At 39.0% G+C, this 26,626-nt stretch overlaps 1 protein-coding gene across 1 annotated transcript in view; it reads right to left on the reverse strand.

Moving 5' to 3' along the window:
- Positions 1-6,758: 6,758 nt before the first annotated feature.
- LOC105755970 (cytochrome c oxidase assembly protein COX16 homolog, mitochondrial) overlaps positions 6,759-26,626 on the reverse strand; it is a 22,829-nt gene continuing 2,961 nt past the window's right edge. Inside the window, exons 2-4 of the mRNA XM_023726335.1 lie at positions 14,650-14,721; positions 11,139-11,201; positions 6,759-7,176 (exon numbers count right to left, since the gene is read on the reverse strand). Of these exons, the coding sequence (XP_023582103.1) occupies positions 7,060-7,176; positions 11,139-11,201; positions 14,650-14,721 (252 nt within the window). The 3' untranslated portion in view covers positions 6,759-7,059. The remainder of the gene's footprint in view (positions 7,177-11,138; positions 11,202-14,649; positions 14,722-26,626) is intronic.

Consider the following 26,626-nt stretch of genomic DNA (forward strand, 5'->3'; position numbering starts at 1 on the left):
TCCAAATGGGGGGAAAAGTTAGATTCCTACTCCGTTACAAATTCTAAATGGATTAAAGATCTCAACATTAAAAAATATAAAATTCTAGGAGAAAATTTAGGAGATTTTATTATTTTGGAGAAGGGAAGTCTTATCTAAGCATGAAATAAAACCAAGATGATAAGGAAAAAATGGTAAGGTCTCACTAAGTAACAACAATCATCATGATAATAATAAACTTTCATTTTAAAAGATACCTTAATATAGTTGAAAGATAAATGATAACCTTATAAAACCACACACCCACACACACACGAGTGCATGTAGTGAAGAGTATTATATCAATATCAATTTTCTGGTTTTTTAATAGTGTACTACACTTACATACGATATCACCATTGAGGGAAGTTCAGAGAAGGGTACACAGGACTCTCTGTACTATTTTTGCATCTGTTGAGTCTGTATTTATTTCAAAATTAAACTGAAAAAAAAACTCTGCCAGACTTCTATCTTCTATATGTCTAAATAAACATGCTTATATTTCTACTTCTTTGTTTTTAAGGTCTAATCTGTTGACTTTCTGATATGGAATATGAGAATCTAGCTCACTTTTCACACTCCTCCCTACCTCCTCACACCCACTTTCTATAAGTGCATCCTCCCGATATGTTGTAATTTCATTAATTCTTTATTTGGTAGTGACAGTAAAATGAGTTTGTAAGCACTATTACCATAAAGACCCTATTCTGTTATCAGTTTTCTTTTTCTGCACAACTTTTTGTTTTCTTCAGGGATATTGTTTTTCATTTGTTTTCTTCTTTACTTACTACAAGCATATCCACAAGCTCTCCACTAGTTGTAGAAATCTTATTCTACTATATTCAGACATATTAAGTATTCTGTCAATTATGTCTTTTTGAAGAAGTCTCTCCCTGGGCCTTCCGATTAGCTCCAGTTTCTGGCCGCTGTCTTGTGATTTCCTTTCACCATCATTCCTGATATTCCCATCCTCTTCATCTTATTTTACTCCTCTGTTCTGTGGATCTTGTGTCTTTGTCTTTCTTGAGTTTACTTCATTTTGGCAGAACTTATACTCAAGTAAGTTCCTGAGAAAGGGTGCATGAGAGGTATTTTGTTCAGAGTTTTGAACTGGTTCAAACCGGTTTGGTCATGGCCACTGAAGCGAAACTGGTACAGACCCGAATTTTTTAAAATTTGAATGAATCGGAATGGGAAAAATTATATAGGTCGAAGCCCTGGAATGGGAATCTCAGAAGAGGTGTAGTGAGCCCTTTTAGTAGCCTCATGCAAGAGACTGCATTATTGGCAGGACTGTGGAGAGCAACACATGTTCAAAGTAGTGTAGTTGGCCACCATCTTTGAGCTGGGCATGGCTGTTTCCAGCTGCTCTCAAAACCCGATAGGCGAGAGATTTGGTTACTATGCAACCCACATGCGGTCCCTGTTTTCTAACAGGGAGATTAAGTTTCTAGCAGGGCTTGTAATTTTTCATGTTTTGGGTCTGTTCTGGTGTCACTTAGGTGGCTGTTATGGATTGAATTGTGTCCCCCCAAAATATGTGGCTATGCCATGATCCCCAGTATTGTGTGATTGTCCACCATTTTATTATCTGATGTGTCTTCCTATGTGTTGTAAATCCTATCACTGTGATGTTAATGAGATGGCAGTGATGATGAGATCTACAAGATTAGATTGTGTCTTAAGCCAATCTGTTTTGAGATATAAAAGAGAGAAGCAAGCAGAGAGACACAGGGTCGTCATACCACTAAGAAAGCAGTGCTGGGAGCAGAGCGTGTCCTTGGGACCTGGGGTTCCTGTGCAGAGAAGCTCTTCAACCAGGGGAAGACTGATGACAAGAATCTTCCTCCAGAGCCGATGGAGACAGAAAGCCTTCCCCTGGAGCTGATGCCCTAAATTTGGACTTGTAGCCTACTAGACTGTGAGAGAACAAACTTATGTTTGTTAAAGCCATCCACTTATGGTATTTCTGTTATAGCAGTACTAGATAACCAAGTCAGAGGTCATGACTGAACCAGGCAGAATGGGTTCGAAGCCCTGATTTTTTATGACCACAAGTTCTGATAATGTCTTTATTCTACACTTACATTTAGATGACAGAAGGCTATGGATAGAATTATAGCATATAAATCTTTTTTCTTAACAAACTTAAGGGATTTTTTCATTATCTAGCCTTCATGTTGCTATACAGAAGTTTATCTTCCTGGGGCTTGGTCTTTTGCATGAAAACTTCATTTTCTATTCTAAAAGCTCTTATAATTTTCATTACCAGTGTTCTGAAATTCTTCATGTCTTTGTGTAGGTCATTCATTGTTCTGGGCCCTTCAAGCTAGAAAAATCATATCCTTCAATTCTTGTTATATTTCACTAACCTTCTTACACTTTCTCTCCTATATTCCCATTGTTTGTCCTTTTCATCTACATTTTATCTTCTAATACTTGAATTCCCACCCCCTCCTTTTTTTTAGTTCCTAAAACTTTTTTTTTTTATGGTATCGAATTTTTCTTCCATGGATGTAGTATTTTCTTATCCCTCCAAGGATGTGGATATATATGAATTTATATGTATGTATGTATATCACATGCATATATATAGATTATCTCGTTTTTTTTTCCTTGTTTAGTCTCTGTTTTTTCTAAAATGCTTTTTTTGGGGTGTGTATATTTTAGCTTTTGTTTTTCACATTACAAGCTTTCATTGTTGGCTACTGTCTTAGTCATCTAGCACTGCTATAACAGAAATACCGCAAGTAGAACAAAGAGAAGTTTATTCTCTCACAGTCCAGTAGGCTACAAGTCGAAATTCAGGGTGTCAGCTCCAGGGGAAGGCTTTCTCTGTCAGCTCTGGAGGAAGGTTTGTATCATCAGTATTCCCTTGGTCTGGGAGCTTCTCTGCACAGGAACCTCAGGTCCAAAGGACACACTCTGCTCCTGGCACTGCTTTCTTGGTGGTATGAGGCTCCCACGTGTCTCTGCTCGCTTCTCTCTTTTATATCTCAAAAGAGATTGGATTAAGACACTATCTAATCTTGTAGACCTCATCAGTATCACTGCCGCTAATCCATCATACTAGATCATAGTGACTGAATTTACAACACAAAGAAATCACATCAGATTACAAAATGGTACACAATTATACAATACTGGGAATCATGACCCAGCCAAGTTCACAGATATTTTGGGGGGACACAATTCAATCCATGACAGCTACCCATTCATATTTAAAAGTGGGACACTAAAAAGATGATTGGAAACTTAGTGTTCATAGGTCGGGTTTATCCACAGTAAGCTTCACTGTGAGAAACTGTCAGTGTAACTATCTTTAAGTATTTTCTCTTGAATATGTCAAATCTCCCAGAGATGACTTATCTAATGTCCTGCCAGTAAATCTTTGCCAGTAATCTGGCAGCCAGCTCAAGAAAGAAAACTGAGGAATCATAACATTCAGTGGGTAAAATTTCACTAAATTCCTACTTTTCAGTTCAGCACACCTACCGTTTACCAGAAAGATGTTTACCTGTGTTTTACTGACTATGCAAAGGCATTCGACAATGGATCATAACAAATTATGGATAATGTTGCACAGAATGGGAATTTCAGAACATTCCATTGTGCTCATGTGGAACCTGTACATAGACCAAGAGGCAGTCGTTTGAACAGAACAAGGGGATAGATGCTGCATGGTTTAAAATTACGAAAGGTGTGCATCAGGGTTATATCCTTTCACCATACTTATTCAATCTGTGTGCTCAGCAAATAATGTGAGAAGCTGAACTATATGAAGAAGAATGTGGCATCAGGATTGTAGGAAGACTCCTTAACAACCTGCATTATGCAGATGACACAACCTGGCTTGCTGAAAGCAAAGAGGTCTTAAAGCACTTAGTGATGAAGATCAAAGAGTACAGCCTCAGTATGGATTACACCTCAACATAAAGAAAATAAAAATCTTCACAACTGGACCAATAAGCAACATCATAATGAATGGAGAAAAAAGTGAATTTGTCAAGGGTTTCATTTTACTTAGATCCATAATCAACACCCATGGAAGCAGCAGTCAAGAAATGATATGTATTGCAGTGGGCAAATCTGCTGCAAAAGACCTCTTTCAAGTGTTAAAAAGCAAAGATGTCACTTTGAGGACTAAGTTGTGCCTGACCCAAGCCACAGTATTTTCAATTGCCTCTTATGCATGGGGAAGCTGGACAATGAATAAGGAAGCTCAAAGAATTGATGCATTTGAATTATGGTGCTGGTGAAGAATACCGAATATACCATGGATTGCCAGAAGAACGAACAAATCTGTCTTGGAATAAATACATACAGCCAAAATACTCCTTAGAAGCGAGGATTGTGAGACTTCCTCTCATGTACTTTGGACATGTTATCAGGAGGGACCAGTCCCTGAGAAGGACATCAGGCTTGGTACAGTAAAGGGTCAGTGAAAAAGAGAAGACCCTTGATGGAATGGATTGACACAGTGGCTGCAAAAATGGGCTCAAACGCAGCATCGACCGTGAAGATAGTACAGGTCCAGGTAGTGTTTTCTTCTTTTGTGAGTTGGAACTGACTCAACGGCACCTAACAACACAACAACTGTTTACAAGTTTATCTCCAAGGTATCTGTCAAGTGTACTTGGTGTCACTCATCCCAAAGCCTGTTTTCAACTTCCTCAGATATTAAATCCTCTTTCTTCTCTAGGATGTGAAGAAAAGGCAGTTAATCTCCCTACCACTTAAAGCAGGAAAGGGCATGCACTGATCTGACTCTTAAATACATCTGTAACAAATTCTGTTATGAGCCCCACCTGTGCACCACTTCCAGCAGGACCAAGATAGGGTTAATCTTTACTTTCCCCACAGCCAGCCAAGAACTCAGCATATCTGGGTACAAGTCAATTACAACTCATCCATCTGTTTTCCGGCTTCCAATCTCTTCCATTTCTCTCCTAGCATTGACGTATTTTAGCAATTAATGCATGTTTTCTAACTGTCTAACTGCTATTTTTAAACTGGATGTCTATATTTTACTTTTTAGGTTGAAAAAAGCTTCTAAAAGACAGTGCTGGAGAGCAGGAATATTTCTTCCTTAAAAAGGCAGCCTATGGGAAAGTCTAACTTTTACCAAAATAGAGATCACCAAAGCAAAGAACCTAACACAGTCACAATTCAGTACTTGTTCTGAAACTCAACAGTATAAATCTGTGAAAAACCACACTATCAGAAGTCAGATATTAATAGGTTTCTAACACTGTCTCCTCCAATTTTATGAATTCTATCTGCTAAATCAGCTTCTCTAATAAACACTGAAATTTTGCAGTAGACCTCAAAAAATGAATGCTTGTATCAGAGGCAGTGTTTGCTACATTGCAAATGCACTGTAAAATAATATGTGTTCTTATACTTTGTAGGAGGGGGAGATGGGGGGGTGGGGGGAGTTCAACAAGGGTTGGGAGAAAAAAAAAACCCAATGTTTCACAGATATAATTTATACCTAAAAGAGGAGAAAGGTATACAGTACAAGGAGTATGCAACCTTTTGGAAATGGGATGCCTAAATCCTAATAATCATGGTTACCACTGAGTGCTGTGCTATATGCTTTATATAGTTATCTCCTTTTAATCCTCCCCTAAAAATGAGGAAACAAATAGGAAAATAAAGATTATCATTTGTAAAAATCATACATTAAGTGGCAGGGTGGTGGCATGGGGGTGGGATGGGGGAGGAGGCTCACACAGATGTCTGGCTACAATACTTTTAAGAATAAAACCTTCTCTGATTCTGTTTTGGTGGATGTGAAGAACAGGAACAGGCTAGGGACACAAGTCCCTGTGCTCACAACATTCTACTATTTAACATTCAATTGGTTTAACAAGTTCTGTTTTAAATTCAAATGCTCTCTCAGATAACTAAGTCTTATGAATCATCTCTAGCATAAATTATGGCCATCAGATAATCAACTTCTCTAGCACGAATTACGGCCATCAGATAATCAACTTGCTTTCTTTTTTGCTAAGCAGGCTGAAAACAGAGATTTTGATTGAGGTGAGAGGTGTAGTGGATTTATAATCTCTTGGCAGTTATAGGGGCCGTACGTCAGTTGAGAGACTTTAGGCATCTAGAACTCAGCCTGAAAGATCAGGTGGGGGAAACCAAGGCTGCCCAAGCTAGGTGGAAAGGAGAAAAAGAGTTAAAACTAAAACAAAAACTAACTTCCCTCAACTCTACCTTTTTGCCTAGGGATCAGATCATAGCAAACCCAAGGTTTAAAAAAAAACTCATGGGGTCAAAACTTATAGGGTCAAATTATGCTAAGGCATAAAGCATACCTTACATCACTGTTTCCCAAATGGTGCATTACCTAAGACAAATTTGTGCATTACCTAAACAAATCTGCTATATCTGCATATAATCACGTGCCACTTCATGATTTTTGTTTTACCCAGGAACAATAATATAATTTCTTCAACACATTTTTTCCAAATCAACTTCCTCTAAGCTGATGCCAGTGAAATTAATGATACCAATACAAATATCACATGATGCTTTGAGCAGTGATTAGCACAGTGTATAAAGTAATATAAATAAAACCAAGACTCTTCTCAGCCTGTGATCACCATTATTTTCCTACACAGGTCTGACATAAAATCACTGCTTGATTTTACTGTGACTTTGGATGCAGACTCACTATTTTCATTAGGAATCAGACTGAAATATCCAAGATGTCCCCCTAGTGGCTGATAGGTAAGAAATATGAGTGGGCAGTTGGAGAGTAGAATAAACGACACTCTTTAGTGGTAGTATCTACATTTTTATTGAGAGGTGCAAAATATATGTGGTCAATGCTGCTACTTTCATCTGCAAATGAAATATACTTGGGAAGTATAAAGACCTCCACTGGACTTTTTATCAAGACTGTCTACCATCAAATTACTCATACACAGAGTTCTGCAGTTCTGGAATTTTCTTTCCACTATATAGGAGCATATAGTGGGAAGCCCAATTGATAACATTTTTAATTAAAAAACAGCATCAACATACTCAGGTTGTCTTAATCTTAACGATTTCTGGATTTCGTCCTTGGAGGAGGTCAGGATCTTCCCAAGGCCTGGGTCCTCGAACATTCTTCCAGTCATCAAAAGTGGAATCCTTTATTTTCTACAGAACCACAAAAATTATTCATATTAATGTAGGAGCTCTGTGGCTTTGACCAGGACATTAACAAATAAACGAATAAATAAGTGAATTGAAAGAATCCAGTGGGCTCTCAATTACAATTTTAGCAAATAAATTAACTGCCAAACAAGCATAATAATTAAAGAAATGTCATATTTCTTAGTATTTGGAAGTTTTTGTGCTTGCTATTGATGTTAGTGCCTATCTAACATCAATATCTAAAGTATAAAACTACTAAAACAGAAAAAGAATGAATATGCTTTATTTTTGAGCACAAAGAAAGGGAAAAAGCTGGGAAAACAAAAGTCCAAATCTGAAGGCTGATCTGGCATAATGACTAAAAAGGATAGCACAGGTGGTACAGTAAATGAGAGGATGAGAGGAAAAGAACAAAGATGGAGGCTCCACAGTCTTGACAAGTAAGAAAAGACACCAAGATGATCTGTCCTGGCTCTAAGAAATGAGCCTGGGCTTAAGGGGGAAAAAAAAAAAACATTTCCCACAGCTGCTATAAGCAAAACCATTTAAGGCAATCAGACCTAGTTTCAATTACAGTTTGGATCATCCTACCTTCATTTTAGTCTGCAGTGTCTCCCAAGCCCAGGAATGAAAGTAGGGTAAAAGGGAAGAACATAAATGTTTCTTCACCCTTTTACTGGCCATGACTCTGACAATAACTTTTACATATGCTGCTTTGATTATTATGAAATAATTGAATAAGACAGAAAAGGAGGCTGAGAGAACACAATAGCTTATACCATTCAGAAACAGGAAAAATTGTATAAATTTACCTTGACACATGGATACTAAGCATTGCTCTTTTACTAACTGTATAACCTTGGGCAAGTGATTTATCTAGAATCTGGGGCTTAATTCCCTCCTAAGTAATAATGAAACAGGTGGACCAAATTCTCTATGTGGTTTCTTCAGTTTTTAAATTCTATGATTTCTAAAAGAACTAAAAGGAAAATCTACTCCCAAACCCTCCATAGTATCACTGCTGGCATAGTGCTTATACATCTACAAGTAGTAAGTTACAATTTTTGACCATATAATGGGGAAGCAGTGAATGAAACCATTCTATAAATTTCACTTGAAGTTTTATCAGGGGTATTAAAAATATATGGATGAACAAACTTCCAGTAATTTAAAGTATAAGAGATTCAAGTATTTTCAAGTATAGCTGTGCAATGATCTAAAGTTATATTTTTAAAAAGAATAAAACCTATATAAACAATTCACTGCAGCACTTTTCACAATAGCCAAAAGGTGGAAACAACCTAATTGTCCATCAATAGATGCACAGATAAACAAAATGTGGTACATACATACAAAGGAATTTTATTCAGCCATAAACAGAAATGAAGTCATGATGCATGCCACAACATGGATGAACCTTGAAAACATACTGAGTGAAGTAAGTCATCACAAAAAGATAAATACTGTGTGACCTCATATAAGCAAATATACAGAAACCAAACCTTATCAGTGATAACCAAAGGTGAGAAGGAGGGGGAAAAGGGGAGCTTTTGCTTGGGAGGCACTGAGTTTATGTTAATAGTGGTAGGATAATTAGGAAAAAGACAGGGATAAGGGTTGTACAACATGAAGAGTGTAATCAACGTCACTGAATTGTGCATGTAGAAACTGAACTGGTGAATGTTTTGTTGTGTATATCTGCACAACGATAAAAAATAAATAAATAACAGGCACGACCCAGATAAGACAGATATATATGCTCATGAGAATTTAAGATAATTCTTACATTGGATGCAAGGCTGGCAGAACAACTTCATGTAAAAGTAGCCCAATCCTTGTGAAAGAAAAATTTCCATTCTGCAAAACACGCAGAGTAGCTGAAGACTAGGCTGTACATGTCTGGGCAAGACTGCCCAAGGTTTACCATTTAGCTGCCAGGTGTCATGGAGTATGGAACAGATATTAGAGTCAAGAAGTGCTGGAAGAAATGTTAACATACTGAGAAAAATGTAACTAATGTCACTGAACAATTTGTGTAGAAACTGTCAAATGGGAACCTAATTTGCTGGGTAAACTTCGACCGAAAACAATAAAATATTTTTAAAAAAACAAGTAAACACAAGTTCAAGGTGATCAGCCAATAACTGAACTCCCTGCAAAAATGAGAATCAACACTCTTCAGAAGAGTTTCTTTAATGTGTTATGTCTACCTTTTAATCAAAAATGACTAGACAAAGAAACAAGAAAATATGATTGTGTAGTGAAGAATTAACTTTACCCAAGGAGAGGTCTGGCCTTTGTTCCAGCTTCCTGGGAAAACTAATTAACCCATTGTTATTGAGTTGATTCCGACTCACAGCGACCCTGTAAGACAGAGCAGAACTGCCCCATAGGGTCTCCAAGGAGAGGCTGATGGATTTGAACAGCTGATATTTTGGTTAGCAGATGAGCTCTTAACCACTGCACCACCAGGGCTAACTCTTAAAACTTTGGAATTTCCTAAGTGACTGGAGTATCTTTGTTATTCACGGTGAGTTCCTTGGACCACATCTATTATGCTAATGAGGTAACTCATGTTGGGCTCCTAAATAGTTTAGGCTAATGAGATACCTCAGGATAGACGGCTAGACACATCAGAAAGACTAACCACGTGAGTAGAGATTTGGAGCTTTGAGTCATGCGATACCAGCCCTACCTCCAGAGAGCAGAAGGATGCTAGAAATTAAGTTCAATCACATGGCAAAATGATACACTCAACCATGCCTACTTAATGAAGCTTCACATTAAAAACTCTGGACATCAAGGCACTCCCTGATTAAAAATATTCTCTGTACATCAATGTTCCAGGAGGGTGACATGTCCTTGGGGCCACTTTGAGTTCTGGACCCTCCCAGACCCTGCCCTATGCATCTCTCCCTTTGGCTGGTTCTCATTTGTCTCCTTTTGCTATAATAAAACTATAATCATAAGTATAGCAATTTCAGTGAGCTCTGTGACTTGTTCCAGTGAAATATTGAACCTGAGGGAGTAGTGGAAACCCCAAAATTTGGAGCCAGTTGGTCAGAAATGAGGGTGGCCCTGGGAACTCCTGAGCTTGTAGCTGGTGTCTGAAGTGAGGGCAGACTTGTGGAGGACTGTGCCCTTAACCTGTGGAGTTTGGTCTAACTCCTGGTACTTAGCGTCTGAAGTCATTTGCAATGATCCATAGTCAAGAAAAAACTTGAAAATAAACTTCCCTCAAAATGACCAAACCATCAGAGATGGAGAATGTCTTCCCTCACTACACCCCATAATACAGTGTTCTATTAAACTCTTTTATTTTTGCTAATTAAATGGACAGAAAATGGCACAATATAATTTTAACTAACATTACTATTATAATAAGTTGAGCATCTCTTCATGTGTTTAAGAATCATTTGTGTATTCCTTTTTATCTGAACTCTTGACATGCTTTGCCCATGTTCCTACCAACCATGTTGAACTTTTTCATATTGATTTGTACATGCTCTTTTTACATTTAAATGAATTAATTCATTGTGATAAGATACAGAATATTTTTTATGATCTCATTTAACTTGTGGCTTCATGTACAGTATTTTTTTCTAGGCTGAACTTTTGAATTTTTATGTATGAATTTTTATGTCTTTACTTCTATGGTTTCTAGATTTTGTATCATATTTAAATGTTTTCCTGACATAAGACCACACACAAAAACATTCTCCATTTTGTCCCCTAGTACTTCTAGCATTTTTTTATTTTTAAATTTTGATTCATCTAAATTTATTTGTAGTATACAAAGTATGGATCCATCTTTATTTCCTTTTCAAGTGACTACCTGGTTGTCCCTATATGATCTATTCAAGGTAATTTTTTTTTGGCAGTGGTAGTAAGTTTATCTCAGGCAGACAGATCCAGTCACTGACTAGAAAGCTTGTTACAAAAGAGATGGTATAGACATACTGCACCTCATACTCTGACTCCAATGATACTTTATTCATTTTCAGCTTTTTTTCCAGTTCAGGATCAATCTATAGAAAAGAAAGAGGAGCCAAGTAAGTTATTTAAATCTGTTAGACTCAATTTTCAATTTTAAAAGTTAGAGGAGAAATGTCTAGGATAGTATGGCAGATTATAAATACATGGTAAAATCTCCATCTACTCCAATCGCATAATGATAATATACTACTACCGCCACTACTATAACCAACAGCAGCTAACATTTACTAAGCACTTGTTATGTGCCAGAAATTTTGACAGATTATTTCATTTAATCCTCACAACCACATGAGATAGGTATTATTATTATTATCTCTATTTTCACAAGTAAGGAAAAGTGGACACAGGGAGTGTGAATAACTTGTCAAAGCGGCAAAGCTTGCTTTGAACACTGGTTCTCTGCCTCTAGAGTCCAATTAACTTAAGCTATAAACGTTCACCTAAAATACACACACACACATACACACACACACAAAGACATGAAAGAAAGAAAAGACAACATGGATGTCAGAAAAGACTCTGAAACTTGCTCTTGAATGGAGAGTAACTAAAATGAATGGAAGAAATGATCAAGTGAAAGATCTGAATAGAAGATTTCAAAGGGTGGCTCCAGAAGACAAAGTAAAGTATTATGATGAAATGTGCAAAGACCTGGAGTTAGAAAACCAAAGGGAAGAACACGCTTGGCATTTCTCAGGCTGAAAGAACTGAAGAAAAATTTCAAGCCTCAAGTTGTAATTCTGAAGGATTCTATGGGCAAAATATTGAACAACACAGGAAGCATCAAAGGAAAGAATACACAGAGTCACTGTACCAAAAAGAACTGGTCGATGTTCAACCATTTCAGGAGGTAGCATATGATCAAGAACAGATGGTATTGAAGGAAGAAGTCCAAGCTGCACTGAAGGAAATGGCGAAAAACAAGGCTCCAGGGAACTGATGGAATACTAAATGAGATGCAGCGCTGGAGGTGCTCACTCATCTATGCCAAGAAATTTGAAGACGGCTACCTGGCCAACTGACTAGAAGAGATCTGTATTTGTCCCCATTCCAAGAAAGGTGAAACTAATCCTGTATTTTTCAGTGATTAGCACCACCATCTATCCCGTTCTCAAAACTAAAAGCCTAGAGTCAGCCTACATTTATCCATATTGTTTTATTACACACATCACATTAGTCATCAAATACTATCAATTTGCTGCTAAAATTTTTTTCTGGAGCCCATCATTTCTCTGTCTTCACTGTAAATGTTTTATTTCAGGTTCTATTATTATTCACCTACACTACTGCCATAGCCTTCTAACAGGTCTCTTTACCTCCAGTCTAAACAATATCTTCCCTCCTATCTTGCTCTGCCCTTCCCTTCCATCCTATATTCCATTTTACCAGAGAGATGCTTCTAAAATGAAAATCTGACCATATGCACAATGCTCCCTCTACCTTATAGGAGTTAAATCACTTCCACCATTTAGCTAACTCCTACTCAGTCTTAAAGCTTTAATTCAAGGGTTGATCCCTCTAGCAAAGCTTCCCTAATTCCTCTTTGCCAAGTCTCAACTGTTTGCCTCTCCTTGTAGTTCCAGTAATGTTTTATGTATAATTCTAATATTGCATTTTATTGGGCATAGATATGTTTGGGTACATTTTTATATTAGATGTCTCTGGCCTCGATTATGCTATAAGCTTTGTAAGGACCAGTTTCTTGAATCTTTATCTGTAGGGCCTAATACATTGATTAACACATGAAAAATTCTCAACCATTTTTCAAATACGCATATGTCTTCCCACTTCCAAAAGTCAGATTACTATAACTTTCATCTTAAAAGAAAAGGGAAAAAACTGCTTGATAAAGTAATTGGGATGCTAACAGAAACCTTTAAACACAGTTGATAATTAATTGCTCTATTCCCTTAAACTACATATTCTTTTAAAATTTAATATTTACCCAAATACCTACAGTCTTTAGCTGAAGCTGGCATTTCACTCAAAACCATAAAATTAACTAAGAAAACTAAATAGGACTTTAGTACTCTTTACTTTCCCACCAATATTACTGTGGTCTGCTAATGAAATACACATGCAACTTGGAAAAAACTCAAATGTCACATATGTGCCACAAACAAAAACTACGTACTTCTGAATGAATGAACCAAAGAGTTCTTATGTATCACTTGGCCTGAATTTGAAAGCAATTTTTTAATAACAGAGGGTGAGAACCCTAATTCTACCACTAAACAGCCATGTGACCTTAGTCAAGTTACTTAAGCTCTCTGAACCTCATTTTCCTCATCTGTAAAATAAAGACAATAATGTATATAAAGGAACTAATATAGTTTTACCACAAAGTAAACACTATCAAAATATGTTGTTTTTAGCTGCTGTAGAGTTGGCTCTAACTCATGGCAACCTTCTGTATAACAAAATGAAATATTACCTGGTCCTGTGCAATCTTCATGAATATTAGTATATTTGAGTTCATTGTTGAGGCTATCCTGAAGTGCCTTCCAATCTAGGGGGCTCATCTTCCAGGACTATGTCAGACAATCTTCTGTTGTGATCCACAAGGTTTTCATAGGCTAATTTTCAGAAGTAGATCACCAGACCTTTTTTCTTAGTCGGTCTTAGTCTGGAAGCTCTGCTGAAACCCGACTATCATGGGTGACCCTGCTGGTATTTGAAATACCAGTGGCATAGCTTCCAGCATCACAGCAACAAACAGCCACCAGAGTACAACAAACTGACAGATGGGTAGTGGTTCTTTAGTCGCTTCTAAATCCTAAAATCACCTCATATGCATGTGAAAGCTGGACAATGAATAGAGAAGACCGAAAAAGAATTGATGCATTTGAATTATGGTGCTGGCAAAGAATACTGAATATACCAGGGACTGCCAGAAGAACGAACAAATCTGTCCTGGAAGAAGTACAACCAGAATGCTCCTTAGAAGCGAGGACGGCGAGATGTCGTCTCATATACTTTTAGACATGTTATCAGGAGGGATCAGTCCCTAGAGAAGGATGTCATGCTTGGTAAAGTAGAGGGTCAGCGAAAAAGAGGAAGACTCTCAATGAGATGGATTTACACAGTGGCTGCAACAACAGGTTCAAACATAGCAATGATTATGAGGATGGCGCAGGAGTGGGCGGCATTTTGTTCTGTTAGGGTTGCTATGAGTCGAAAGCGACTCAATGGCACCTACCAACAACAACAAATCCTAAAAACTGCACCAGAGTATATTTTGTGGAAGAAATCTAACCATATTACAAATTTTCCAGTGACTAAGGAGTAAGATTACTAATTCTTCACACTCCACGATTCACTTCTATGTCATCGTTAGTGTTATTTTAAAGAACAGGAAAAGCCCAAACAGCCTTGAAAAGTAACACAAAACTCTGACTGCTTAGTATACTGAGTATACACTTCCCCTAAACGAGGACACACATATATAGACACATGTCAAACTCCGATTTTAGTTCTTACTTTAATCTTCACAGCATCATATCGGATTTGTGAAAACTCACGAAGACCAAAAGAACCTCCAACAATCAGCATCTGAAACAAAAAAGGAAACAATCAAACAAAAGAATGGCAAAATTTAGAGATTACTTCTCTAAACACCCCAGAGACAGATTCTACAAAGTCCTCTAGGTCCGTTTCTCCTGGTGAGTTACCAATCATCTTTTCAGAGTAGATGCAAACATGTATATATGTACAATCAGTCTGTTTCCCAGTATATACTGTCTCTGAGAAACATCTGTGCATTAGATCCCATTTCATTTGACCTTCTGAAGAACACCACCGCTTCATAAATTCTCTCCTCTTTCCTGTGACATCAAGTTCTTACTCATCACTGCATGACTCATCATAAAAAGTACTATTATTTCTCCAGTTTAACAAACCAACAGACTTCTCTAGATCCTACTTCCCCATCAGCTACTATCCTATTTCTTTGTACTATTTTGCAGTAAAATTTCTCAAATGAGTTGTCTATACTCATTGTTCCTCCCAATCTCTCTTAAACCCATTCCAACCATCAGTGGCACCCACGTTACTGAATCCAATGGTTAATTCTCTACTGTCATCTTATTTGATGAGTAAAATTTGCCACTGTTGATCCTCTTCCCTTACACCTGGTTTTTCTTCTACCTCAGAAAGTCATTCCTTCTTAGTCTCCTTTATTGGTTCCTCCGGAAAGCCTCTATCCTCTGATTTTGGAGTGCCCCAGGAAACAATGCTTGATCTTCCTCTTTATATACATTTACTTCTTTTGTGACCTCAATCAAACCTATGCCTTTAAAAACATTTATACGCTGATTACTCACAAATTAATACTCCCAGCTTAAGCTCCATCTCAAATACAACAGGTCCATCATTGAACTCTTGATATCCCTTCCTCAAGCCTGCCTGTCCTGTAGCCTTTCCGATCTCATTTGATAGCAACTTCATGTTTCCAGTTGCTTACAAACAAAGCTTGTACTCATCTTTTACTCTTCTCTTTCTTATACCCCACATCAAATTCATTCAACAGCAAATTCTATTGCTTCTATTTTCTCCTCTCTCCACTTCTACCACCCTGGTTCCAGACAGCATAATTTATCATCTGGTTTACTGCAAAAGACTGTTAATTGGACTCCAGGGGATCTTTTTAAAGTGTAAGTAAGATCATATCCTTCCTCCTCAAAACCCTACAATGGCTCCCATTGCATTCAGTGTAAAACTTATACAAAGTCCTTAATAACAGCATACAAATCCTACTTAGTAATTCTAAATATAAATTTTCTTTATGAAATAAAAATCTTTAACAGAACTATTTTTAAAAAAAGCTACACAGACCAAACCTATCAACTTGTCTTCGACTAATGGAGAAAACTATGGTTTATGCAACCTCAGAGTGGGACAAAGTATCCTTTTTTTTTTCCCCCACCTACTGTCTTAGTCATCTAGTGCTGCTATAACACAAATATCATAAGTGGATGGCTTTAACACAGAGAAGTATATTCTCTCACAGTCTAGTACGCCACAAGTCCAAATTCAGGGCTTCATCTCCAGGGGAAGGCCTTCTCTCTCTGTCGGCTCTGGGGGAAGGCCTTCTCTCTCTGTCGGCTCTGGAGGAAGGTCCTTGTCTCAGTCTTCCCTTGGTCTGGGAGCATCTCAGCGCAGGAACCTCAGGCCCAAAGGACGCGCTTTGCTCCCGGCCCTGCTTTCTTGGTGGTATGAGGTCCCCATGTCTCTCTGCTCACTTCTCTCTTTTATACCTCAAAAGAGATTGGCCTAAGACACTATCTAATCTTGTATATCTCATCAATATAACTGCCGCTAATCCATCTTATTACATCATAGTGACAGAATATACAACACATAGGGAAATCACATCAATTACAAAATGGAAGACAATCATACAATACTGGGAATCATGACTAGACAAGTTGACAGATATTTTTTGGGGCCACAAGTCAATCCATGACACCTACTTAAAACATTCTTTATGGCATCACTGGTATGAGGCACAGGCTACTATACAGTAGTTGGCCTTTCTATGTTATCTACAACCTTCACACTAGAAAGCTTAAGGAGAAATATTAAAAATACAAATAAATCTAAGCATTAATCTCAAAATGATAGAAAATAACAGTAAATTAAACCAAAAGGAAACAGAAGAATATAATAGTGATCAAAAGAAAACTAAGAACTAAAAAAAATGTACAATTCAGAGAATATCAACAAAGCCAAAAGTTGATTCTTAAAGAGAAAAAGACAAAAAGAGAAAATATATTACCAATAAAAGAAATACAAAGGGAATATCATTACCCATTCTACAGAAATGGGAAAAGAAAAAGATATATTAAGAAAAATATTATTCCTAGTAAAAATTAACCTGCCAAAACTGACACAAGAAGAAAAACATCTGGATGGTCTTACATAATTAAATAAATTGAATTCATAATTAAAAACAAAGTCCAACAAAGAAAATGTCAAACTCATATGGCTTCACTGGTGAATTCTTCTAAACAATTAGAATGAAAGACCTTGGTCTTTCACAAATTTTTTAAAAGACTAAAAAAAGAAGGAACACTTTCCAATTTAGCTTATCAGGCCATCATAAAGTTGACCACAAACCTAACAAGGGCATTATAAGAAAGGAAAATCACAGACCAGTTTTTCTGAAGAATACAGATGTAAAAATCCTTAAAAAAAAGTACAACAAATATAAACCTTAACAATGAATTATTAAAGCTTTCCTGCTGGAAATCATGAATAAGAATGTCCACCATCACCACTTCTATTCAGCACGAAACTGGAGGTCTTATACAATATAATAAGAAAAAGAAACAAAAGGTATACCAATTGGAAAGGAAAAAGCACAGCAAAAGAACTTCTGGTTCCAGCCAAGATAAAGTAGCCTTGTTCCATGCAAATTCTCCTGCTCACAACTAAAATCCCTGGACATAATACAACAAAAAAACACAGGAAGACTGTGGAAGATAGAAAGAAGGAAGACTGGCTAGGAACCTCAAGACTTGAGAAAACATGGCAGCAATTTTCCTGGCTTTCCTTTTTGCCTCCCATATATCCCAGAGAGGGTGCTGGAGAAGCCTGCAACCTGGGACTGCCAACAGATACAGACAAAAAAAAAAAAGGCCCAAGCAAAGCCTACTGCCTATATCCAAAGGACCAGGTGCAGGGCAGCCTAGCAGAACAGAAAACCTTTTTGACAATACCCACCCTACTCCAGCCAAACACTAAAGGAAAAACTGCCCCTCACCCCATTGTATCAGCATGGCTGGGTGGAGAGCTGAACTTCTAGCCCTACATAGTGGCAACAAGCTGGAGTGAGTTAGTGCACCACTTTTGCAGGGGTGGTGTCAGCAGGGCCAAGAGGGAAGCACATTCCCACTCCATCCAACAACGAAGAGGCAAAATGAAGCAATGCAAGACAGTGTTAGCTGGCACTCCACTGCTGGGGTAGTGTCAATGGGGTCTCAGCAGGGAACTGAACTTCCACCTCTACCTGCAGCAGTGAGCTATAATGAGGCGATGTGAGCTGACACTCCTCTTCTGCAGAAGTGGTGTCAGCACTATTTAACAAAACTGCCCTTTAGTTGATGAAAGCTACTCCCAGTAACTTCTTATTACAAGGGTTCTAGAATTTCTTTGAAGAGTGAAATGTTTTAAACTTGCTGGAATAGTTTGCATTGAAAAGTATCGCAGTGCTTGTGAAACACAAAAAGCTGCAGAGTTGTGATCTTAAATCTTTATAACTTCCCTTTAAGGTAGATGCTGTTGTTGTTAGGTGCCAGCAAGTTGGTTCCAACTCACAGCGACCCTATGTACAACAGAACAAAACACTACCCGGTCTTGTGCCATCCTCACAATTGTTGTTATGCTTGGGCCTATTGTTGCAGCCACTGTGTCAATCCATCTCATTGGGGGTCTTCCTCTTTTTTGCTGACCCTCTACTTCACCAAGTGTCTTAGGGTGGGTTCTCTAGAGAAGCAAAACCAGTAAAGCATATAAATATATATAGAGAGAGATTTATATCAAGGAAACAGCTCACGTGATTGTAGAGGCTAGAACGTCCCAAGTTCATGAATCAGGATAGAGGCCTCTCCCAATTCACACAGCCGCAGAAGCTGGCGAGCCCAAGATCGGCAGGTCAGAGAGCAGGGCTCCTGCTCACAGGCTGTGAAGGTTGACGAATTCCAAGTTCGGCAGATAAGCTGACAGCTCAAGTCCCAAGAACCAGAGGCAAGACGACAGGAAGCAGCCGCAGGATCCAGAGTGAGCAAAAAGCCAGAACGTGTGCTTATATTCAGATGCAGGCCACACCCTAAGGAAACTCCCTTTCATCTGACTGGCTACTCACAGCATATTCAATCATGGGAGTGATCACATATAAACACTGAGAATCTTGGCCTAGCCAAGTTGACACATAATCTTAACCATCACACAAAGCATGAGGGCCTTCTCCAGGGACTGATCCTTCCTGATACTATGTCCAAAGTATGTGAGACATAGTCTCGCCATCCTTGCTTCTAATGGGCATTCTGGTTGTACTTCTTTCAAGACAGACTCGTTCATTCTTTCGGCAGTCTATATATTCAATATTCTTCACCAACACCACAATTCAAAGGCGTCAATTTTTCTTTGGTCCTCCTTATTCATTGTTCAGCTTTCATATGCATATGAGGTGACTGAAAACATCATGGCTTGGGTCAGGTGCACCTTAGTCTTCAAGGTGCCATCTTTGCTTTTCAACACTTTAAAGAAATCTTTTGCAGCAGATTCGCCCAATGCAATGCGTCTTTTGATTTCTTGGCTGCTGCTTCCATGGGTGTTGATTGTGGATCCAAGTAAAGTGAAATCCTTGACAACTTCAATCTTTTCTCCATTTTCATGATGTTGCTTATTGGTCCATTTGTAAAGATCTTTGTTTTCTTTATGTTGAGGTGTAATCCATAACGAAGGCTGTGGCCTTTGATCTTCATCAGTAATGCTTCAAGTCCTCTTCACTTTCAGCAAGCAATGTTGTATCATCTGCATAATGCAGATGAGAGGCTGTTAATGAGTCTTCCTCCAATCCTGATGCCCTGTTCTTCTTCTTATTAGTCCAGCTTCTCAAATTATCTGCTCAGCATATAGACTGAAGAAGTATGGTGAAAGGATACAACCTTGATGTACACTTTTCCTGACTTTAAACCCACACAATATCCCCTTGTTCTATTCAAATGACGGCCTCTTGATCTATGTACAGGTTCCTTATTAGCACAATTAAGTATGAATATAAAGAAGACAGTGTAATGGCCTGTAAAGCACTCATAATCTAGAAGAAGGCAGGCATAATTTAATATAATAATCTTGAAGAAATTAGTTAAACAGACAATTACAAAATAGTGCACTGTGTGACATGATTCAGGGAAGCAGAGCCATGGGAGGATCTAAGAGTGACACTAACCTAGAGAACAGGCGGTAAGACAGACTTCCCAGAAGACCTACAACTTAAACTTAGATCATGAAGATGAAGAACAATTAGTAAAGGATTAAGAGGGAAAACATGCCAAATACAGGGTGCAACATGTGCAACAACATGTGCAAAAAGAAGCGAAGAGGGATCAAGTGAGCGCCCCGCCAGCACTGGGCATCCTGGAGAACAGGACAGGGAACTGCTGTCCACCCTGCAGGCCCAGTTTCTGCCATCCTCCAGCAGGCTGCATTGAGAAGCCTAGGGAAGTGCATTCCACCCCTAGCAGTGATGGAGCAGGAGCCCCAGTAACAACAGGTGAACAAATCCGACCAGATTAGCACTGTAACGGCTCTGGAACCTAAATTATCATTGGGAAGAGAGCCAAAAAAAGTAGGCTATGAGCTACATGCTCAACCTAAACGTGGTGACTGGCTGTTAAAGAAGCAGTTTTAAATAGGATACAGAGTTTCCTAACATAATATCCAGAGTGTCTAAAACACAGTAAAAATTCACTTGTCACAACAAGAACCAGGAAAATAACAGAATTAGAATTTTAAAAAGACTATCAACAGATGCTTACATGGAGGTAAATCAGATGTTAGAATTATCTGACAAAGATTTTAAAGCAGCCATCATAAAAAATGCCCCAAAACGCAACTGCAATGAGCAATGTTCTTGAAACAAACGAAAAATTAGAAAATCTCACCAAAGAAATAGAAGATATTAAAAAAAAACCAACATAATTACAAAAATGACAAAAAAAAAAACCTGAGGCTGCTTATGTACAACCAAACACCTCATGGGATTTGGTTCCTTGGTTTGGGGATTTAGGGTAATGGTTTCATGGGACATCCCAGTTAACTGGCCTAATAATGTATTTAGTGCTTCTGTTCTACCTCCTAGTTCACTGTGTAGTCTGGGATCTTAAAAGCTTGCAAACGGTCACCCGAGACACAACAACTGGTCTCTATTCATCTGGAGCAACAGAGGAAGAAGGACAGCAGGGATAGGAGAAGGAAATAGAATGAGTGCCTAATTGCCTCCATGAATAACTGTCTCCTTTGCAGAGGAAGAACTGGATGCTGCCCAGCTACCATTATCAAACATTTTGATCAAATATCCTGTAGAAGAATTCTGATCAAAAGGGAAGAATGCACAACAGAATTTCAAATTTTCACAGACTCCAGACTTTCTGGAGCCAAGGGAACTGGATGAACCCCTGAAACTATTGCTCTGAGATAATAATTAAACCTTAAACCAAAAACACTCCCTAAAGTCTTCTTAAAACCAAACAATAGTTTAGCTTAACTAGTAAAGAATGTCCGCCTTGAGCATTCTGCTCTTTTAAGATCTATTTATATGGGATCGAATTGATAACAGCAACTCAAAAGATAGAAAGCTTCAGGGCAGTGAGTTTATGTTAACAGGGGAGGAACAACTCAGAGAAGGAGGGTGAGAATGGTTGCACAACTCAAACAACGTAATCAATGTCACTGAATTATACATGCAGAAACTGTTGAATTGGTATATGTTTTGCTGGGTATATTCTCGACCACAAAAAATAAAGCATATATATTAAAAAAAAACAGAGTTATGTCTATCAGACAGCAAGTAAGGATCTCCAAAAATCATCTCCTCCGTAAAAGCTCTGAAAACACTGGTAAAAAAATTGTCAGAATCAACTTTTTCAGAACTCTGGATATTAAACAAAGGCTTGCAGCAATCTGGGGAGCACTTACTCAAAACAAAACAAAAACAAAAAAACTGAATCTCAGTAAGAACAGTGAGCTTTGTAGCATTTTAACTTCCCCTATTCCCACTATGCCCCCCAGCTCTGTAATAGTACTGAAAGTCAATAGCCTGCGATCATGTTGAAAAGCCACTGGAAGGAGCAGAATGGGATTGAAGCTCCTTAAAACCCCATTCTCAGCGAATTGTCATTATTTGACCTGTTCCCTGGAGGACCCCACTGGCAATGCTGCCTTCAGTTGATCTGACTTGGTGCTTAACCAGTGTGACCACTTTCCCCTGGAGGCATTTGTTGAAAAAAAATCAGAGGCAATTGTTTAGCATCTTGGCTGCCTCAGGTGGTGGACAGCAGTTTTGACAAACAATAAACCAAAACCAGTTGCTGTCCAGTTGATTCGACTCATGGCAACCCCATGTGTGACAGTAGAACTCTGCTCTTTATGGTTTTCAATAGTTGATACTGGAGAAGTAGATCACCAGGCCTTTCTTCCACAGTGCCTTTAAGTGGACTGGAACCTCTAAACTTTTAGTTAACAGCCCAGCATGTTAACTAGGGCAAACAATAGGCTAACCAAAAAGCTTATAAGGAAAATATGGCGAATAAGATGTCCATCGAGGATTCTGAAAAGCTTGGCCATATTCCTGGGAACCTAGAAGGCGATGGCTATGCACAGAACTGTGTGCATGCCCAGAGCAGTGTGCATGCTCAGGGAAGACCTGAGAAGGCCATGAACTTTCACCTACACCTAATCTTGAGGCTGTGCACAAGCTAGAGGTGAAAGCCAAGACAGAGTTGTAAACTGCCTGGTTGCGCTGAAAGTGTGAACAAGCACACAGAGCCTCTGGCAAAGACTGGGAGACTTACTGGTTCCAGGTGTTTAAGGAAATATCTGTCCAATAAAAAGACAAATAGCCCAGTTACAAAAAGGGCAAAAGATCTGAACTGACATTTCCCCCAACGAAGATATATACGTGGCCAATAAACATATAATAAGCACTTGGCTACTAACTAAAAGGTTGGCAAAAACCTGGCAATCCGCTTCCCTAAAGATTACAGCCAAGAAAAATTTATGGGTCAGCTCAAGTCTGTCACATGGGGTTAATATAAATTTGAATCTACTCAAAAGCACCTAACACGATGCTCAACATCGCTAGTCATTTGAAAACAAACAAACACCACTGCCTTGGAGTCGACTGGGACTCATAGCAACCCTATAGGACAGAGAAGAACTGCCTCCTAGCATTTCCAAAGCTGTACTTTACAGGAAGCAGACTGCCACATCTTTCTCCCTGGAGCAGCTGATGGGTTCCAACCGCTGACATTCTGGTTAGCAGCCAAGCGCTTAACCGTTGTGCCACCAGGGCTCCTTTAATCATTAGGGAAATGGAATTCAAAATCACAATGATGTACCATTTCACAGCCAATAAACCAAAAACCAAACCCGCTGCCGTCGAGTCGACTCTGACTCATAGCGACCCTATAAGACAGAGTAGAACTGCCCTACAGAGTTTCCAAAGAGCGGCTGGTGGATTCGATCTGCTGACCTTTTGTTAGCAGCCCAATGCTTAACCACTGCACCATCAGGGCTCCTCGCAGCCAATAGGAGAGGCTTAATAAAAAAAGATGGGTAACAACTGTTGGCGAGGATAAGGAGAAACTGGAAGCCTCCTACACTGCTAGTGGGAATGTAAAATAGTGCGGCTGCTTTGGAAAATAGTCTGACAGTTCCTCGAAAAGCTAAATATAGAATTACTATATGACCCAGCAATTCACTGCTAAGAAGGTAAGTAGGTATTTATGCATTTCTTTATTAAACCCATCACAACAACCCTGGAAGAAATAAGCCAGTTCACAAGTAGGAAGCTAAAACATGGAGATGCCTGAAGTTGTACAGGTATAGTTAAGTAATTAAACGTGGTCCTAATGATCTAGCGTAGGGTCATGCCGCAGTGAAAAAATGCAAGCTTTGTAATCATCCAGACTTAGGTTAAAATCTGGCTCTGACACCGCTCTATGGGCTTCAGTTTACTCAAGAATGAAACCGAGGAAGTGGGGCCAACATGGCAGAGTAGTCAGACGGCCTCCTATGTCCCTCTTACAACAAAGACCTGAAAAAACAAGTGAATTGATTGTGTATGAATATCTAGGAGCCCTGAACAAGGCAAAGTCGAGGAACTGGACTAAGTGATGGGGGGAGAAAGACACGGTTCAGAAGCACTGAGGAACTGTCTGACCTGACCCGGCGGGAGCCTCAGCCCTTCAGCCCAGATCAGCTCAGGGTGTGCAGTGAAGCTGGCAAACAGAGCTGCACGCTTGCTTGCTAAACCGGGGGCACTTTCCACATTGAGAGATCAGGCAGCAGTCTACCTGGACACTCCAAACCAGTGAAAAGCAGCATTCAAGTGGCTAAAGATAAGTGTTTGCATGTGGTCTACTGCAGGAATTTAAAAAACAAAAAAAACTCATTTGGGAAAAACCTCTCTCCCATTTACCTCCTCCCTCCCCTCTCTGCACCTGTCCTAGCTGGCTTCAGCGATCTGTGAGTCCCCTGGGCCAGAAGTAGATTCCATAAGGTGCCCTGAACCATTCTCCTGGCTTTGGAAAGGGAACAAATTAACAAACAAGGAAAAAATAAGCTACCGGCCCCCCAAGCCAGGACCTCAGGGTTGGTACAGCTCCTTTGCCTAGGCACAGGCATAAGGGCTCCGCAGACTTTGAGTGCCTTCCACCCCTACGTAGACTTGTGTGGGCCCATCTCATAAGCCCTCACTACCACAGTACAACAGGGTAAATACCTAAAGTCTAACTTCAACTGTTTCAGCTGTGAAGTGGCAGGTTTGTGACGTTTGACACTGCTCTGCCCTTTAAGCAGGCGCCTTACCTGTCTGCATAACAGGCTGGAGGACTGGTGGCTCCACCCATGCCACCTACCCACCTGCTACAGGGGTCCAAGAATAAGTGGTGCCCCCCAGTCCTGACAGCCAACAGAGTAGGGTGCTCATAGTCTGGCTGCAAAACTCACCTACCTGCTCGCTCTAGGGAACAGGGACACACTTTCCTTACAGACACTCAGGGGCAGCCATCAGCCCCCTGCCTTGCTCATCCTGTGACCCACTACTGCAGCCAGATACCTGTGCCTACAAAAATCACCTACGCCTCTCTAAGACTGTAGGTGAGAGCCTGCACCATACACCTGGTGACCGACTGCCTGGACACCTGAGCTGAATCCATACAGTAAAATTTAACGGACTTCTGGCCACACATACTTAGTAACAGACCTAACTACCTGATAACAGGACATTAGAGCTTCAAAGGTGCCAATAATCAAACTATAGTGCATATGAGCAGCCTATCTGGGCATATGAAAACAAAACAAAACAAGAAGCTAGGACCCAGTAAACAAATATAAAATAAAATTATAATAACTTATTGATGGCTCGGAGACAAAAGTCAATATCAAATCACATAAACAGGCAGCCCATGATGGCTTCAGCAAGCTCCAAAAATAAAGAATCAATAAATTTTATGGAGGAAGAGAATTTCTTGGAATTACCAGGGCAGAATACAAAAGATTAATATACAGAACTCTTCAAGAAATTAGGAAGGGAATTCATCAAAACGCAAAGACAACCAAAGAACATACAGACAAAGAATTAGTGGAACTTAAAAAGGCTATTCAAGAGCATAATAAGAAATTTAATAGGCTGCAAGAATCCATAGAGAGACAGTAATCAGAAATCCAGAAGATTAACAATAAAATTTCAGAATTAGACAACTCAATAGAAAGTCATAGGAGCAGAACTGAGGCAGCGGAAGTCAGAATTAGTGACAATGAAGATAAAGCCCTTGACAACAACTTATTTTAGGAAAAATCAGATAAAAGACTTTTAAAAAATGAAGAAACTCTAGGAGTTACGTGGGACTCTATCAAGAGAAATAACCTGCGAGTGATTGGAGTAGCACAACAGGGGGGCGGGGGGATAAGAGAAAATATAGAGAGAATTGTTAAAGATTTGTTGACAGAAAACATCCCTGATATCATGAAAGATGAGAAGACATCTATGCAAGATGCTCATCAAACCCCACATAAGGTGGATCCCAAAAGAAAGTCATCAAGACATATTACAATCAAACTTGCCAAAACCAAAAATAAAGACAGAATTTTAAGACCAGCTAGGGATAAAAGAAAAGTCATCTACAAAGGACAGTCAATAAGAATAAGCTCAGACTACTCAGCAGAAATCATGCAGGCAAGAAGGCAATGGGATGACATATATAAAGCCTTGAAGGAAAAAAACTGCCAGCCAAAAATTATATATCCAGCAAAACTGTCTCTCAAATATGATGGCCAAATTAGGGCACTTCCAGATAAACAGAAGTTTGGGGAATTTGCAAAAACCAAACCAAAATTACAAGAAATACTAAAGGGAGACCTCTGGTTAGAAAATCAATAACAGCAGATAACAATGCAAGAGTACAGCACAGGACAGAGCAACCAGATATCGACTAAGAGAGGGAAGTCACAAAAATACACCAAAGCTAAAACACTGAAAATAGGGAAACAAACATACTAATACGTAAAACATGACAACATTAAAACAAGAAAGAGGGACTTGAAAAAGGCAGACATAGATTTTTCATATGGAGAGGAAGCCAAGGTGATATAAACAAATAAAAGACTGCTATAAACTTAGAAAAATACGGGTAAATATTAAGGTAACTACAAAGGAAACTAACAATCCTAC

This window comes from Trichechus manatus, unplaced genomic scaffold (assembly GCF_000243295.1).
Source record: "Trichechus manatus latirostris isolate Lorelei unplaced genomic scaffold, TriManLat1.0 scaffold00010, whole genome shotgun sequence".
Taxonomy (NCBI): domain Eukaryota; kingdom Metazoa; phylum Chordata; class Mammalia; order Sirenia; family Trichechidae; genus Trichechus; species Trichechus manatus.